The 18180-nt window shown below is 34.5% G+C and overlaps 1 protein-coding gene across 16 annotated transcripts in view; it reads left to right on the plus strand.

Annotated features, from left to right (window-relative positions):
* Positions 1–18180, plus strand: part of ROBO2 (roundabout guidance receptor 2) — a 1676347-nt gene that overhangs the window by 1653866 nt on the left and 4301 nt on the right. For 5 of the 16 annotated variants that reach the window (XM_041734856.1, XM_041734853.1, XM_041734855.1 and 2 more), the window contains 4 exons: positions 5239–5421; positions 7629–7802; positions 14235–14507; positions 16645–16845. In XM_041734856.1, the coding sequence (XP_041590790.1) occupies positions 5239–5421; positions 7629–7802; positions 14235–14507; positions 16645–16845 (831 nt within the window). The remainder of the gene's footprint in view (positions 1–5238; positions 5422–7628; positions 7803–14234; positions 14508–16644; positions 16846–18180) is intronic. The other 11 variants (XM_041734860.1, XM_041734859.1, XM_041734864.1 and 8 more) reach the window with 4 other exon arrangements.

Below are 18180 nucleotides of genomic sequence, written 5' to 3' on the forward strand. Positions count from 1 at the left end.
AAAGAAACAGAAGGCAGTGGGAGAAGGGACAGAAAGAAAATGTCCTGTACCTGGAGCCAAGATTCTTACCGCTTCACTGATCACAGAAAGCACAACGGAGAGGGAGTTCCATGAAGTGAAATGAATAAAAGTTTCCTTAACTGCTGGACCCCACATAAATACTACGGCTGAAAGGAAATCATGGCTTTATGTTTTCTGTGTTTTATGTCCTTGGAGGTTTTTACTGAAACTCCCAAACCAGATCGTTTTGAAAACAATAAAACCTGGCAGCCTCACCACCTTGCTCGACCACACAGCTTTTCGCGAATTGGCCACTTAAAAGTGGGACCTGATGTTTTGCTTTTGTTGCAGAAGCTTAAGGAAAATGCTGTTGTAGAATGAGGGGAATTTCAGAGATAATGCTTAAAAATAATGAAAACACTTTCTTAGATGACTTCAACAGCTGGGATGTATTTAAAAAGAAATTAAACATATACTTCAGACTTTAAGAGATAAAAGGGGAGTATCATACATTTATTTTTTATCTGAGTGGAACAAATTAACAGGTGCCATATGTCCCAAGGAAGAAATTTTGTAATTACTTATTTTGCTTTCCATATATATTACACATTCTTTTCCTCTGAAGAATGTAGGTGGAATCACTGCATATTCAATGTTTTAGTGAAAGAAGGACTTCTAAAGATTAGACGTGTTTTTCTACATTTAAGCAGAGGTCAATATCTGGATTGATTTGTCCAAAGACACTTATAGCTGAAGATTTTATTTAACAGATATTTAGACTGATTGCACTTAATAGGAAGAGTTCCTGGATTAAATATTGGCTGAAAAAGTGGGGGACAGCCAGTTTTTGTATCTCATAAAAATGGTAATGCAACAATTAGCAGGGTCATATTATGAAGCACAGACTTTACTCTAGCTTAATGGATCTAAGGATAAGCATTTATCAGCAAGGAAGGATTTAGCATAAAACGACATGTAAATGAATTGATGACTGATCATAAATTAATTTTAGTGCTGAAGATGTAATAGAGACACAGCAAGATGCCACTTTATCATGGTATTTTACTGCTCAGTAACGTTTGAGCAACAACTTAATGTCCTATATGTGGTTCTTCTTTAATAGCTTGAATAAATTTGAGATTTTTTTTGGCCTTTCAGCAACTTTAAACCTGAGAAATTTCCAAAGATTGAAAATGTAAACAAAAATAAATTTGGCTATGTGACATAAATTCATTTTTCATTAAATGTTTAAATATGTATTGATTATGTTTGGGGTTATAACATGTCAAATTGGTATGAATTGCTTCTAATTTGTAAAGAATCTCTACCTGAACTCATTCACTTTGTATTCATTTTAATTTTTATGCTTCCATTTACATTTATGAAAGAAAATCAGTTATCCCAAAACTTGCTTACTCTCTAATTCATGAATCAATGTGTTTCTTTTCTTCTTATCATTGTCTTCTTTTTTTGTAATGGCTTGTATAATTGTTCAGATCATTCTTGATGCTTAAATCTAAAGAAAGAGCAAAAATGATAGACACAGAGGTGAAATCAGTGATTGCTATATAAATTTAACAATTTTACAATGTGGAAAAAATTTGACATTTTATGTACTTTTTTTTTTCTTCATGGTGTATTGCAAATCTTCTTTTAAACTATCCCCTGCAAATGCAACCATTCCATATATCATGCTAAATAAAGATGAGGGGCTATCAAAGATGAAGACTGAGGGACAAAGAGGAAAGAAAATTTATTGCCTTCTTTTTGCTTCCTTCTTGCCCTTCATTTTGAAAGTGAAATCAACCATACTAACCTGAGGGTACTTGCCCTTCTGTAGCTTGGGGTAATGAGGCTTCCTGTTGCCCATCATGGCCAAATTTGTATAGCACATGTCTCTTCAACTTTGAAGTCATCTATCTAGTATCTTAGCTCTTACATAGAGTAGTAAAGAAAACAAAACTGATGTTCTTTCTATATTGACCAAAACCCACTTTAGCCATGTCTTTCATGTTACTCTCTCTTTCCTTGGAAAAGAAAATGGAGACTCCAAAGAAAACTTCATGAATAACTAAGATTTCTGTGGGCACAGCAAGGAGCATTAACAATCTAGATAAACTTAGAGCAAAGACACAAAGGCAGGAAAGTAGCTGATGTGACCCAATTATTTCTTGGCTGGTTATAGTGCAGAAAGGAGAATTAAACAAGAATGGGCTAAGTACATTAGAATGGGTGGTTGAGTGTGGATGGAGAACTCAGGGAAATAGGCAATCTGCCACTTTATATAATATCATTATCTTAATTTGAATAAGATATTGACAGATACCAGTATTATGTATCAAGGTATAGCTAAGATATAATATAATATAATATAATATAATATAATATAATATAATATAATTAATATAATATAATATTAATTAACTTTTCAGTTTTCCCTTTTGGGTAATAACTCGCTTCTTTTCCTGTTGTCAAGTTATCAACAAGAGTTGACTGACATTATATTCCTCACTTAATACATTTTCTACAAGTTCTTATAAGTACATTTTTTTCCTGTAAGTAAAATAAGTTCATTGCCAGGAAATGGCACATGGGATATAATCACATATAGAATTTATGGTGAATAATGAGAATGTTGAAGACATTTAATTCAATATGCCTGATGTTTGCTCAATTTCTACTGGGCAAAGCCCCTATAGAAGAAATATGAAAATGAGTAAGAGTCCCTAATTTCCAGAGTTCCACTGTCTAGAAGAAGAAACATTTATATACAACAAACTGCAGTTTGTAGAGACCTGATATGCTGCTGTACACATATTATTTGAAAAACACAAGAAGTAGAGAAATTGATTCTACTTAAGACAGTTAAAGGTGAGGTGGAATCAAGGTGATACAAGGGATATTGATTTGGACTTTAAAGTTTGATAGTGATCAATACAGTTACTGACAATCCAGAGGTGTGTCAAAGGAACCAGAACTAATGCTATGTCTGTAAGGTCAGGCAGTGGGACTATACAAGGTATGAGAGAGTATAGCGCTAGAAGGGTAGGCTGGGCTAGATAGTGAAGCATCTCAAATTCTTAACTTGGTATCTGGATGTGGCATTGGCAAATTAGGTAAGGTTTTGAATGGAGGAACAAAATTGCATGCTAAATGAGAAAAATAATTCAGATGACAATGAGGGAGAATGAAGGAACAAGAAGGAAATCAGGAGGTGCCTAAGAATGAAATTGGAGATATAGAAAAGGAGATGTTTGTTTGGAGATTGAGTTTCACAGATTTATTTGCAGATGCTCAGCAGACATTCAGAAATACAGAAAACGGTACAAGGAAGGGATCAGGATTGAGCTTTCACGTATTTCAAAACTATCCTCAGTTCTAGGGTTTCATATTCTCTGGTGATCACTGACTGAATCACTTTGATTTTTTTTTCTTATCTACTATAGCATTATATTACAAAGCCCTTGCATCATTTCTCCTTTCATTTTGGGCTGTTGATCCTTGACTTGTGATTATTAACTCAGAAGTGGTTCTCTGAGGAGGCTCTGTTGCACGTGTTATCTGGGTTTCCTTGCAGTGGCCTGTGTCAGGGGAATTTGTTTGGAAAGTAAAAAGTGTATCTCTGTGCTTTTGGCAAACAGAATCAAAACTCTATCTTTCTCTGCTATACTTACCACCCTTTTAACTTCTCAAATTCTTCTAACCCTTTTGTTTCTGTTTTCTCTTTCTTGAAAGTGCATGAACCCCTGTGATTGTATCCTGGCACTTCGACTAAAAGTACAAATGCTTCATCACAGCAACCCTCCCAACTATACTGTTGTCTCTTAAACACTGGAGAAAAGCCGGAGGGAATCTATGGCACTCTATTTTAATAATCACTCTTTTGTGAATATGTAATTGGTCCAGTAATTGGTCGATGTAGAAAGCATAAATTCACTTCTTATAAAGCCTTTTTTTTTTTTTTTTTTTTTTTGCCTCTCTCTCTCTCTTTTTTTTTAAGATTTTATTTATTTATTCATGAGAGACACACAGAGAGAGGCAGAGACATACGCAGAGGGAGAAGCAGGCTTCCCATGGTGATCCCAATGTGGGATTCAATCCCAGAACCCCGGATCACGACCTGAGCTGAAGGCAGACGCTCAACCACTGAGCCACCCAGGCATCCCTACCCCGCCTCTCTTTTAAAAAAAGTTAGGTGAAAAAAAAAAAAAAAAAAAAAAAAAAAAAAAAAAAAAAAAAGTTAGGTGAAGCAACATTTGGTGCTTTATTGTATCATAAACTAATGGTATATAACTTAAATATTGTAATATTGATTGTAGTAATAGATTAAGGTTTCTGTGTGCCCTGGTTTAAGAAAAAAATAGAATTATAAATGACTTTCTGAAAAACTAAGAATAAAAGTTATTTCTTAATAATCTTCATATTTTGAAACTCTTGACATATGAAAGTGCAGTTCGTTTCCTCTATTTCCATGGTTTCTACAAAAGTAGAAAAATCCTTATTAATTCCAGTTATATTCTTCATAATGGTTAATTTTCTAAAACAAAGATTAGTGGTAAAGAGAAAACTGAAGTTCTTAAAATAATTAAAAAGCAACGAAAGCATCTTGAGCTTTGAAATTAAGATTTTTAAAGATACGTTTTTCCCTTTGTTCTATATGCTCTGACACTATTTATACAATTTCTTTTTGTTTATAATGTTTGTTGTTATATTTCCTGATTATTTAAATTTGTATTTTAAAATCTTGATATGGTTCTAGCACTTCCACGGTCAGCAAGTGTATATATTCCATGGTAGTTATCACTGGAGTCTGCATAAATTAAAAAAATATATTTCTACTCTTCCTTCCTCTGAGTTCTTGAGAAATTTACTTTACATACTCTATAATTTATTTCAATAAAAGTGTTCTTCTCTGAATTGTAGGACTTATAATATATATTCAATTCTCTTTGGGGAAATGACCATGTAGTAATTTAAACAATGTAAGAAAGAAATCATACGAACCATGTTTTGTTTATGTGTTGCACACAGAGACAGGTTTTAAGTGAGATCCATTCTTCTGCACTAGGAATGGTTAAGACATGGCTGATGCTTGCCTATGGCTACAGAGATCATGATGAAACATCCAGTAGGAGGAGTGAGGAATTGAGGCAGCTCCCTGTCCCTTTAGTAGAGTGTGTGCAAGCAGATGGGCTATCCAATATATACAACTCACTAGACGACTACATTTGTTTTTAGGTTCAATGGTAAATGGCTGGGGCTCTGCATCTGATGAGGATCGTAACTTTTCTAGTCATAGATCTAGTGTAGGTAGCTCCTCAGATGGCTCCATCTTTGCCAGCGGCAGCTTTGCACAAGCAGTGGTGGCAGCAGCAGATAAAGCTGGTTTTAGGCTGGATGGAACCAGCCTTACAAGAACAGGTTGGTAGACTCTGAGTCAACACTATTTGCATGAGAGAATCTTGTCCTTTAAACCCTGAGCTATTTTTCTCCTGTTCTTTCTCCTCAGTGAGTCTGACTGCAGGGGTTTCTTTAATATGCATGACCACAGTTTGGAACCTGGATTACCAGAACTCTCTTCTGATGCTCCTTTTGCAGAGCTGAGAATAGGCTTCTACTCACCACCTTCCATTCTGTCTTTCCCTTTCCCTTCATGGCTCTGCTGATTAATTGGAATATGCTTCCTTTTTATATTACAACCAAGCTGCAACTGAGATTGCCATTAAATTTTCAATAACTCACACTTTGCAAAATTCTCACACAATCAATAATGTGCTCAGTAATTAAAATTATTCAGCTTTTATCTCCATTACTTTCCTTTGCCCCGTTTCTTTCTGTAAATGCATTTTCTGGGAAGGCTTTCTCAGCATGGGGTGAATGGGTCTAAGGCTGTCAGTCTAACACTTCAAATGGCTGATGGTCTTATTAATTGTTTGGCTGTTAAAATTTTAACCCAATAATTTATTATTTATTTTAAAGGATGCTAATTAAAAATAAGCCCACTGCATTTGCAACTTGAATAAAATGCTGACTGCAAGTGTATTTCTCCTTAGCATAATCTAATTTGGGCTTCTGAGAATAATTCAGTACCAATTATATAATTTTTCATGTATCTGATTCTGTCCCCAAAATAAATGTGAGATCCATTCTAATAATAGATCAGTAATTTATAAGTTGTTTTACTGAAACAAAATAATTGGGCATGATCCATGCTATTACATGACTGTACTTTTTAAATGCACATATAAGAAGGTTCTAGGATATGAATTAAGCCAAGCTACCTTACAAAACAAACTAATGAAGCCTTAAACACAGTTTTGGAATCATAATAGTATTCTAATAGTAAAGTGAAGAAAAACGGTTTTGACCCTTCACTAAACTCTCAGGTTATAAAAAGGAGCCCTGGAAATTTTCTTTGAATTATACCATCAGTATTTCTTTTGAGTATGCAGTAGGAATCTTCAAACGATAGAAAAAATTCCAAGCATTGCAGAGGTTTATTTTTCATATAGCATCCGCACTAAAATATGTTGTAATATAATGGTTATTTGAATTTTCTTGCTTTGTAAGACGTAAGTCAAAAACTTTATGTTGCCTGAGTGCTTTTTGTGGCATAGCTATAAGCACAGCAGTGAGAAAGTGCAAGAAAACTAATAAATTAGAAGGCATAAGTGCATTTCTTGCATGTATGCTAATAGCTAATAAAGCATTAAGCAATATCATGTCACATTGACTTAAGGAAATGTAACTACATACAATAATTTTGTGTGAAATGAAAACATGCACAAGAGAATAAATACATACACATAAAACAGCACTCACAATAATAAAGATTATATTAAAATCATAAGATGTTGAACATTTATTAGCTACCCTTTTCACAAAATAAATTTCCCTGCATATGTACTAAACCTCAAGAAAAGGACATAACACAATTTCATTTTTCAATGAGAATTTGGAGTCTGCTCAGATACAATAATATTCATCAGAAAATACCTATTGCACTTTGGATATGCAAGGTGATTTTAACCTGCTATCTATCCTATTCTGTAGACTAATGTTATTGAATTTCTGTAAAAGAGGTAAAATTCATCACGTATTTGTATGGGTGGTAAGGTCAGTTTTAATATATGTCTCTGAGCAGACCTTTCATGTAAATTTTCAAATGCAATTACTTCAGGACCTTTTTCTGTGCTCAAAGAGAGTTTGTAAGATTCCAAGGATAAAATTTGATTAAACAAATAAGACAAGTACATAATTTGTTTCAGAAATAACTTCTTTAATTTTAAGAAGTAAGAGCAGCCTGAATTTGCATATATCCATAAAAATATCACTAAGATCATCAAGGCTAAATAAAAATATAATCAAGTAATATCAAGTTTTTGGTTGGTGGATTTGTTCTATAATTCATTTGTTTGAATTTTTTCAGTGTGTTGGTTACAAAAAGTTGGATAAAATAAATTCAACAAGGAATATTTTCTTATAGAGATGTGCCAGTATTTGACATCTTCAAATGGCATCTCTAGGCAAGTTTATAGGTTAGCCTAAGTAAGAGCAGAAATACAAAACAGGCAGCATCCCTGCCTTATAACATTCTCTATACCCCATTCCCTTTGTTTTCTTTTTAGGCAAAGCTTTTACCTCCTCTCAAAGACCTCGACCAACCAGCCCATTTTCTACTGACAGTAATACCAGTGCAGCCCTGAGTCAAAATCAGAGGCCTCGGCCCACTAAAAAACACAAGGGAGGGCGAATGGATCAACAACCAGCATTGCCTCATCGAAGGGAAGGAATGACAGATGGTAGGTTTGTTTTCTTCTCTCATCTCCTCACTGAAGAGATGTGCTCTGTGCAAATCATTAACTTAGATTAAAGTAGCTATGGTAGATTAGGCCTTTCCTCATCATATAACAGGCAGAAAACCTAGCAATATGCTCTTGTTTAAATAAAACACCCTCTTCTATATTACCAAGCCCCAAGAAATGTGTGCCATACCACTTATCAATATTGATCTTGCTGCCATTCTAGCATTTTCCATTAATGCTTTTTAAAAAACATTCCCGTTTGAGGTTAGGAAAGAAAATATAGGTAGCACTTGCATCTATGAATTTCTGATATTAAATTTGAGACATATCTGACATCAAATTAAGATAACTTAGATGGTATTTCACTTTTGAAAAAGACCATGAAGTGATTTGTAATTTAGTTTTTTTTTTGTTTTGTTTTGTTTTTTTTAGTTTCATGAATTTTAGGGCTAAAAGCATACTACAGATCATCTAGTAGATGGGTCAACAAACTTTTCTGTAAAAATCCAGATAGTAAATTTTTTACTTTACCTGGCCATATGGTCTCCGTGTGAGTATGGTTATAGGGGAAAAAAAAGAAAAGAAAAATAAGAATGGGTACGACTGATTTCTAATAAAACTTTAATGATAAACAGGTGAATTTGGCCCATGGACCATAGTTTGCTGATCTATTTCAATTATTTTATTTATGTATAGCATTCAGTCTTTGAGTATTTGCTTAAACACTGCTGGTTTCAGGAAGCACAATATTACTAGGAGATCTCCTTATTCAATAAAGAGTATCTTATCTCTATAAAGCAGGATCTATTTCGCATATGTTCAACTTAATTCTCACACATTTAAAAATAGAAATATAAATATTTATCCCAAAATTTTATTCTAAGGAATAGTTACAGTGATTTATGTCAAGAGCCTAGTATAATGCCTGACCCAAAGGTACATTTCTTCCCCCTTCTCAACACTATCCCTTACGGGTACATAAACTTTATCCTGAGGTAGTTCTGCTAAACACCAAAGGATGAACCTAGCCCAGCTGCACATTGGAACCATCTAGGGAGCTCTTAAATTATACCCTGGAGATTGTGATTTAATTTTTCTGGGTAAAAAACCAATTATGGATATTTTTAAAGCTCCACAAATGAATCTAATGTGCAGTCAGCATTGAGAATCTATGATGGAGTCTTTAGCATTCATGTCAGTGTCTTAGACTTATCATTATAGGACAGAATGAGGCTTAGCTGGGAAAGAGGTCCTTGTTCTTTATTGTTTTGGGAGGAAGGGTCTGTATCTGGCAGCCATCTTTGTGCTTTCTTTTGTCGTTTTCTAATGGAGGGAAGACTTTAAAAGTCAAACTTAACTTGTTCTAAAGCTTTCAGGTTTACTTATCTTTCTGGTTACTTTGTTTTCTTGGGAAGTGTTTCTATGGAATATGCACTCTAGATTTTAATTACTTTATAAACGAATATCCTGTGGTGAACAAAGATGCTCACCACTGCCTTTCTGCCCCAGATGATCTAAAGATTAGTTGAGTACTTAAAACAGTAAATAGTGTTGATCTTATTCTTTCTAGATAAAAACGACCACCTTCATTTATATGGTAGCTATAAACCTCAGAATTAATAATTTTGTATAGTTTTCCTGCTATGAAAGGAAAAAGAGAACTTTTTTTTCTGAAGCATTTGAAGATTATATACAGAATATATGGAAGATAAAAAATATAAACCAACAAAATATAGTTCTCCATTTCTTCCTAAAATACTTTTCTTGTGAATCTTTTTCAGAATGTCTGGTTAAAGCAAGCTACTTTCTAGTTTAAAACATGATCAATATATTGCTTATTTTCCTAAATAACAAATAGGTCCCTAACTTTTAAATTTTCCAGCATTTCAAAAGGGGGTATGGATTATGCGTAGTTAGTAGATATATTTTGGAAGTAGTGATACTGCAAGGGAAATATCAGCTCCCATGTCTTCCTAAGTTTATGATCCAATGATATTCTAGTTATGATATGGGGACATTTACTATGAATAGCACTCTAAAGATTATCCTTAAGGATGTTATGTTTTTATAGTAAATGTATGATTTAGTATATAGTAAATATAGATTCACATGGCATGAATCCATGCATTTGTAATAATTTTATAATATCCAAATCCATGCATTTGTAATAATTTTATAATATCCATATGTAAAATTAAACTGTTCTTTTAGAGAAGGTTGCCATTTGGTAACACCTACCGTATAGACATTTTTTTTTTTAATTTTTATTTATTTATGATAGTCACAGAGAGAGAGAGAGAGAGAGAGGCAGAGACATAGGCAGAGGGAGAAGCAGGCTCCATGCACCGGGAGCCTGATGTGGGATTCGATCTCCGGTCTCCAGGATCGCGCCCTGGGCCAAAGGCAAGCGCCAAACCACTGCGCCACCCAGGGATCCCCCGTATAGACATTTTTAAACTAGAACTTTTGCTTTATACATTTTAAAATTATTTTTGGTGAGTAAATTAATCAGAATAAATATTATTAGCTGCTATACCAAACAACTTCTCTCAGTGACTTCGTACAACAAATTTGTTTCTCAGGGTCACACTAATTTATAAAGGTCAGGTGACTCTCCTCTAAGTACTAATGTAAGGATATATGCTTTTTCAATATTGGGATACTGTTATTTTTAAAGTGAGACATTTATGGCTTCTGAGTGAAAGGGAAGACAAAATCGGGGTGATCACTTGGAAGGTTCTCTGGTCAGGCCTGCAAGTGGCTCATATCACTTCTTGTTTCATTGACAAGAGCACTGACATATGACAGCAGACTAATGACTGGAGTGGGAAGGTAATATTTTCTTGTGTCTAGTAAGAGGAATTGGGAATGGTGTAAAACACCAGTTTCTGTCTCAAAGGTGATGCAAAAACCAACACACACATGGAGGAATAAAGACTCTCCTAAGCAGGCATTACTCAATGCAACTCTGTTCCATTTGCATAAGATAAAGAATACTTTTTAAGACTAATTGACAAATGCTGCAGAATGAAGGCAGAGAAAGTAATTTTCTATCCATCAACCTTTTTTCCCTAAATCATCTTCTTCTGGTCTACTCTCCCCTCATTTCTAATGTCCTAGTTAGAGAAGAGACTCCTTGGCCACAAACTAGCTCTGCCACAAAATAGCTTGGACCATTAAGCAAATTTCTTTATTCATTAATCTATTCATTCAAATATTTAATAAGCATGTACCAAATGACAGGCAATGGAAACCAAATGGGTAAAATTCCCTTTTTTGCTCCCTTTTTTGCTCCCTCCTGGAGCTTACATACTATTAAGGGAAGATAAAACCAACATAAATATATAAATGAAAATAAAAGTAAGATGGTGCTAAGTGTCATGGAGAAAAAAATATAGGAAGGAATTTGAGAAATACAAAAATGGGGGGAGGTCTTTTATGAGGAGAGTCTGTCTCAGGGAAGGCTTGACCAAGAAGATGAGAGTAGAGAAGACTAGAAGATTAAAAGGGAAAGAGCAATGCTGATACTGAGGAAAGGTCATTCCAGGACATGAGAACACCAAATGGAAGCCTGAAGCTTATTTACTAAAAAAATAAAAGAAGCAGTGTGACTGAAGTAGAGAGAGCAACAAAACGGAATATGAAGTTAGACAAATAAGTGAGAGCCAGCGATTGTAGGGCCTTAAGCTTCTATGAGGACATTGGCTCTTACTTTGAATAGGAAACCACTGAAGGGGTGTGTGTGTGTGCACACACATGGGTGTATTTAAGGCAGAGGAGTATCATGATCTTACTTATGCTTGTCTCTTTAAAAAAAGCCACTCTAGCTGTTATGTCAAGATAGACTAACTGTGCTTCTGTGTGGAAGCACGGAAACCTCATAAAAAGTTGTAGAAATAATATAGGGAATAGATGTTAGAGGTTCCTGTCAAGGTTGAATCCATGGAAACAATGAGAAAGATTGAATTCTGGCTATAGCTTGGCAGAGCCCACAGGATTTGTTAATGAAATTAATACAGGCTATGAAGCGAGGAAGTCAAAGATTACTCCAAAGTTTTCATCAACTTGTAGAATGCAATCGCTACTAACTGAGATGATGAACGCTACAGAAGAAGCATATTTTGTAGGGGAAGGTCCAGGACTCAGTTTTGATATTCATATATGCAAACATCTAATGTGAACTCCTCAGTATGGATTTAGTCCCATAAGTCTGTAGTTCATGGAAGGAGAGATCCCAGCCAGAGGTATTTGAGTTTTTGCCTTCATTTTTTTTTTTAACCTGAAAAAGAGGATAATAATGGCACATATTTCATTGGACTGTTGTGTGCATGGCAATAGCAAATCCTCAGTAGGCCAATAAGAGACTCTTTAGTGAATCAATTTAGTTGAAATGAATCAACATGGAAATGAATAATAAATTTAAGTAAGCATATTTGATTACATACTTTTATTTTTTTCCACAGTCATTCTTAATCCCATCTTTTTTCCAGTTTGTTTATTTCATTGTGCATGCCATGTCCTTTCTTCTTAGACTACACAAACTCCAAGTATATTACTTAATTATACAGCCATATAATATCAGGTTAAATTGAATAGTAATCAGAATTTTAGCTAGCATTAGCAGATGCCATTTTGTCCATTTAAAAATGAAGCTGCTTTGATGGAGAATAAAAACCAATGACCAGATATGTTATTTTCAAAGCAAATATAATAATTCTCCCCCTTCCCACTACTGACAGTCTTAAGTCCAAACACTCAAATGAAATAATTACTTTACATTTATAATAATACATACTGAAGGAAGTCAATATTGAATATAAAGGAAACACTAAACTCATTGGTGGATTATGCTACAAACAGATATCATAATATTGGATTAGCTTTTCATTTTGGAAGAAATGTTCCAAATGCAACTTTATTCTCCCAGATGAAAACGCTGTTCCCTTCGATAATTAGTAATTCATAATCTAACAAGAGGACATACATAAGAACTGGGAATGCTGCTTCAGCATGGGAACTCCCAAAGCATATGCAGAGGAGAGTATTATTGTCAATTCAATGAAGGACGATATCATTTTTCTCATTAAGAGAGTAGAAAGCTTCTTAACAAAGTCTTTAAAAAGAACAACCTAGTCTTCCTTAAGGAAGCTATCTTTTTTTCACAAGAAATTTATGCTTTTTCCTTTTAAAATTCACCAACAGTATTATTAGAAATAAGGGCACACATACAACAACAGCATGGGAGACAATAGACTAATATTATATCCAATAGACCCTATTAATAATGTTAATATGTATTGCATATGACATTTGGTTTTATAAACAAATAATATAATCATTGATATTCTAAAGGTGAACAGAGAAGGTCACAGTACTATGCCAGAAAAATTAGAAGATAATAATCCAAAAGAATATTTAGAATATTGAGGAGATTTCAAAATCCTCAACAAAGTAATTTTATGACTGGTATAATGGTATAAATCATATAATAGAACTCATATAATACTTAAAGATGAAAGAAGAGACTAAGATCACAGTTGAACACAATCAAAATATAATGGTGTCATGATGTAAACAGCTAATGAAAGGAAAATGATAAGTTGGTTAAGCATCCAAACTCTTGATTTTTCTCGTATCTTATATTTAATTTCAAGAGCTTTTTGGCGAAGTTATCGATTCTACTACATCTCAGATTTTTGCGATACATTGTCTAGTCTAGCAACAAGAAGCATATTCTATCTGTACTGTGAACATTGGTTATTACTTATTAAAATTAATACATTGGTAGATTATAATGTATTAGTTGTAACTCATTAGCTAACTCATGAAACGAAGAGCCAGAATTGGTTGTCAGGCAGAATGTTAATTGTGTTTAATAAATGTTAGCTTAACCCTTTGACTGTTGCTAAATGTACCACATACATGAGTAAAGGCAGTCATATGTTGCATATGATACGGCATATAGTTCTTAATTTCCCGAGGGCAACATTTCCTATGGAGATTGGCAGGACTGCTTTTACTCTTCCCAGGGCCTTTTTATTAACACAGCTGCTAGAACATCTAGTCATTTTGTGTCATGATAATTCTACTTTGGGGAGGTAGGGTTGAAAATGGATAAAATATGGAGAAAATATAAATTGCCTTTTATACCTTGAACATTAGCCTCAATGTGCAACTGAAAACACTTTCCACATATAGTAGTTGAAATCAGTCGATTTTATTTCAAAGACACTGTGATCAAAATATAGCAAAGAGATCAATAATATGCATTTTAGATAGAAATAACTGAACTTTGCCCCCTGTTTCCCCAGATTTCTTTTGCATGAGTGAGACCTTTAGGAGGGCAAGGGTTTTTTTTCTTCATCTTGAATTAAAACCTGTATTTTTCATTAAATTTAGTCCATTCTAAACATTATTCACAATTTTTAGATCTTCCACCACCACCAGATCCCCCTCCAGGTCAGGGTTTAAGGCAGCAAATAGGCCCGAGCCAGCATGCTGGTAACATGGAAAACTCAACAGAGAGAAAAGGAAGCTCTCTGGAGACACCACAAGCATCCAACTTAGAAGACACAAAGAGCTCATTGGATTGTCCAGCTAGAACGTCCCTAGAGTGGCAGCGACAAACCCAAGAATGGATAAACTCCACAGAACGCCAAGAAGATATACGGAAAGCCCTACACAAACAAAGTGTTGGACCAGGTGTGTTCTACACAGTCCCAAGAAAGTGTGGACTTTTACCTTTTTTCCCCCCTACCAGGTATTTTAGAAATGGCAGTTGTTTAAAAGCATCTGGAAAAAAAGTTTGCCTTGAATCCCTGAAAAGTTGGGATTTCTCAGCAGAGCTCACCAACACACATCTTAAGGCTGATTCCCATGGGGATTTTCCCCTAACCTTTACATATGGGTCATTGAGCTCAAGAGCTCACCACGCTTCACTTGTATTGTTCAGGAGACAGTTTGATTTTTTGCCATTTAATGTTTATGTGAAATGCTTTTAAAACCTCTAAATTTCATCTTAATGTCAATTTAATCTCTACTTTCAACCAGTTTCATTTTGACTGATGTAACTAGTCTTTTGAAAGAAGAACTTACTTCAGTCAAATCGTTGAATTCATTGAAATAACAAAATTGCGTGTAAATGCACACAAATATCTCAGGATAGAAAAGGTTAAACTGGGCCTGCACTTTCTCCAACTGGTTAAATTTAGTTGATTGTTAACACTTCATTGGGAAATATTCTTGTTTATAAACCAAGCTTCCTGAGCACTGTCACAAAATAAATTTCATCATTTGTGGTTGGATTTTCTTTGGAAGGGGTAGTGGCTGTTGGGGTCTATTTCAGAAATACATTTTCTGGAACATTTCTTCTCATATCAGGATTCATTTTCGTTGAGTATTATTAGAACATGCACACTAACACTCACACAGCAACATCTGAGTTTCTTTACACATTGATTTTTTAAAAAGATTTATTTATTTATGATAGACATAGAGAGAGAGAGAGAGAGAGAGAAGCAGAGACACAGGAGGAAGGAGAGGCAGGCTCCACGCAGGGAGCCCGACGCGGGACTCGATCCCGGGACTCCAGGTTCGCGCCCTGGGCCAAAGGCAGGCGCTAAACCGCTGAGCCACCCAAGGATACTCTACACATTGATTTTTTAATTTGGACTCAATATTTTGTAGTTGTGTCCTCTACCCATGCATTTTCAATAATTATATGGTGTCACAACTTGGTGCTCAAGGTTTTAGAAAATGTAATATATTGAAGAGCCAAAATATGTCAAGTTTCTAATTTCTAGATGTAGTGAAGCATTTAGGAAGTTTACATTATTCAGTCTGTGAGAGAAAAATCACGTGATCCTTGAGATTTCATAAAGACCATCTAAGAAGAGAAATAGTCATCACAGTAATAATAGCCCATATTCAGAAAGAAAGAAAAAAAAACTGAGGAAGTAGAGAAAAAGTAGAAGAAAGAAGGAAGGAAAAGAAAAAAAAAGTTGCAAAATATTAGGTATTTAATAATACACACCGTGTTATTTGCAGAGTTGATACATAAAAATATGCATTTTCATTGATTATTATTTATTTATGAAATTGTGTATTTCTCTTTTGCTTTTAAGGAAATGCACAATCTAAAATAATGTGTTCCTATCCCCAGAAACAACAAAAATTTAAGAAGCTTATTTTAACTAATACGTAGTTTTTTTTTAATCTAAATTGATTGAGAGAACGTTGCTATAATTTAAAGTGAAACAAAAACCATGTTTCTCCAATCTTAATTGAAAAATTTAATTGGAGCTTTACTGAACTCCAGCAATGATGCTCAGAAATGCTTTTGTTAAACAATTGGTTCATTGTATGCAGATCTCTTTTATTAATGAATTTAAGTTTTGCAAATGATACATAACATTGTATTTTTGTCCTCAAATTTATTTATTTAAGATTTTATTTATTTATTTATCTGAGAGAGCATGAACAGGGGGAGGCGCAGAGGAAGAGGGAGAAGCAGACTTCCCACTGATCAGGGAGCCCCACACAGGGCTCGATTCCAGGACCCCAGGATCATGACCAGAGCTGAAGGCAGACCTTTAACCTACTGAGCCACCCAGGCACTTCTATCCCAAAATTTCTTTTAATTTAATCTTGTTTCAGTTCCTATTATAGGAAATGTCTGCACATGGAAATTCTTTTAATATCCGAGTCTTATGAAACCTCTTATTTTTAATCTTACTAAAGCGTGAAATGGTAAAGTAGCCCATCTTGAACTTAATATTTAAAATTGTTTGTTTTGCCTCCATGTTGCTGTTCAGCTTAGCACTTTGTGTATCTTTTGCAGAGGAAACATTGGTGCCATACAGCAAGCCCAGTTTCCCATCTCCGGGAGGTCACAGCTCATCAGGAACAGCATCTTCTAAAGGATCCACTGGACCTAGGAAAGCCGAGGCGTTGAGGGGAAGTCACCAACGCAATGCCAGTGACCTTCTTGACATAGGATATATGGGCTCAAATAGTCAAGGACAGTTTACAGGTGAATTATGTAAGTGCTTTAGGATAGGACATTTAAAAGGTTTTGGTGATTCAGAATGAATACTGGGTTAATAATGTAGGAGAGGAAAAAGTTTTCTTGACCCTCTTAGGGTCCCTGGTTGGGTCTGAAAATTAAACTGATAAAGACAGATTAACAGGAGAAAAGCCTACAAATGTTATTGAATTTTTACATGTCTATGGAGGACTTCATAAGAGCATGAAGACCCAAAGAAGTGACCAGAGCAGAAAGCTTTTATATCTTTTTAGGCAAAGAAATAATAAATTTGTGAAGATTTTATGAGACAGAAGGGTTTGGGTAGAAGTAGTCAATGGTTAAAGAAGTAACTAGGAAGATAAGGGTTAGTTTAACAAGGTTTGTTTGCACAGATTTCTTGGCCCCATAACTCCCTGTCTCTGGCAATAAGAATGTCTTCCTTCCTCTGGTAGAAGGAGGATAACTTTTATGTGAGATTTTTATGACCTATTTCAGAGAAGAAAAGGAGGGGGGAGGAAGGAGGTCAGAGTGACCTTCCTGCTTCTATTGTTTCTCCGACTTTCAGCTTTAGATATTCAGTGTGCCCAGATGTCATATTTTGGGGTAGCCTGTACTGAACCTCATTAATAATATTGGTACAATAAACAAATTTCAGGATAGTAGCAGAAACCTTGCTTTGCTATGATAAAAGAATCAATTATGATTATGAGCAGGTTCAGTCATAATGTAGACCATTGCTATTTACAGCCATCCATTAAATGAATATTTCTTCTATTTCAAGTCTGATTTACACTATATGAAAATAGTCTATATTTATGGAATTAATCTTAATATTTTTAAGTTAATTAAATATACTCTGTAATTTTCTTTGCCTTTTAAAGAACCTCAGGAATTCCTCAATCCCTAGTTGCTCTTCATTTATTTATTTATTTTTAATTTAGGCAGTCAACCTCATAAAGTTAATCTTTCATTTTACTTAACTTGAAATACTTTGATTGTAGTCACATATTCAATAAATAAATCTCTTTTTGAATAAAGAGGGCAACCTTGATAGTATAACTTAATCTGTAAAAAATAAAATACCAGGTAATAAAGATAGCATGTCATAGTATGTCATAGTAAGAAGCATTGAATTCCTTGTATTAATTTTTTTAATGAAATTTACCAATTCTGTTATCCAATGTCAGAATTATATTTTCAGCTGCTTATTTGAATTCAAGTTAAAAGCACTGCTAAAGAAACAGCCCTGGGTTCCAGTCTTCTCAACCCAGGGCAAGTAAACTACCTTCCCAATCTAATTCCTTATCTAAAAAATTGCATTACTATTACGCTTACATCACAGACTAGGGG

The sequence above is a fragment of the Vulpes lagopus genome, chromosome 20 (assembly GCF_018345385.1).
Source record: "Vulpes lagopus strain Blue_001 chromosome 20, ASM1834538v1, whole genome shotgun sequence".
Taxonomy (NCBI): Eukaryota; Metazoa; Chordata; class Mammalia; order Carnivora; family Canidae; genus Vulpes; species Vulpes lagopus.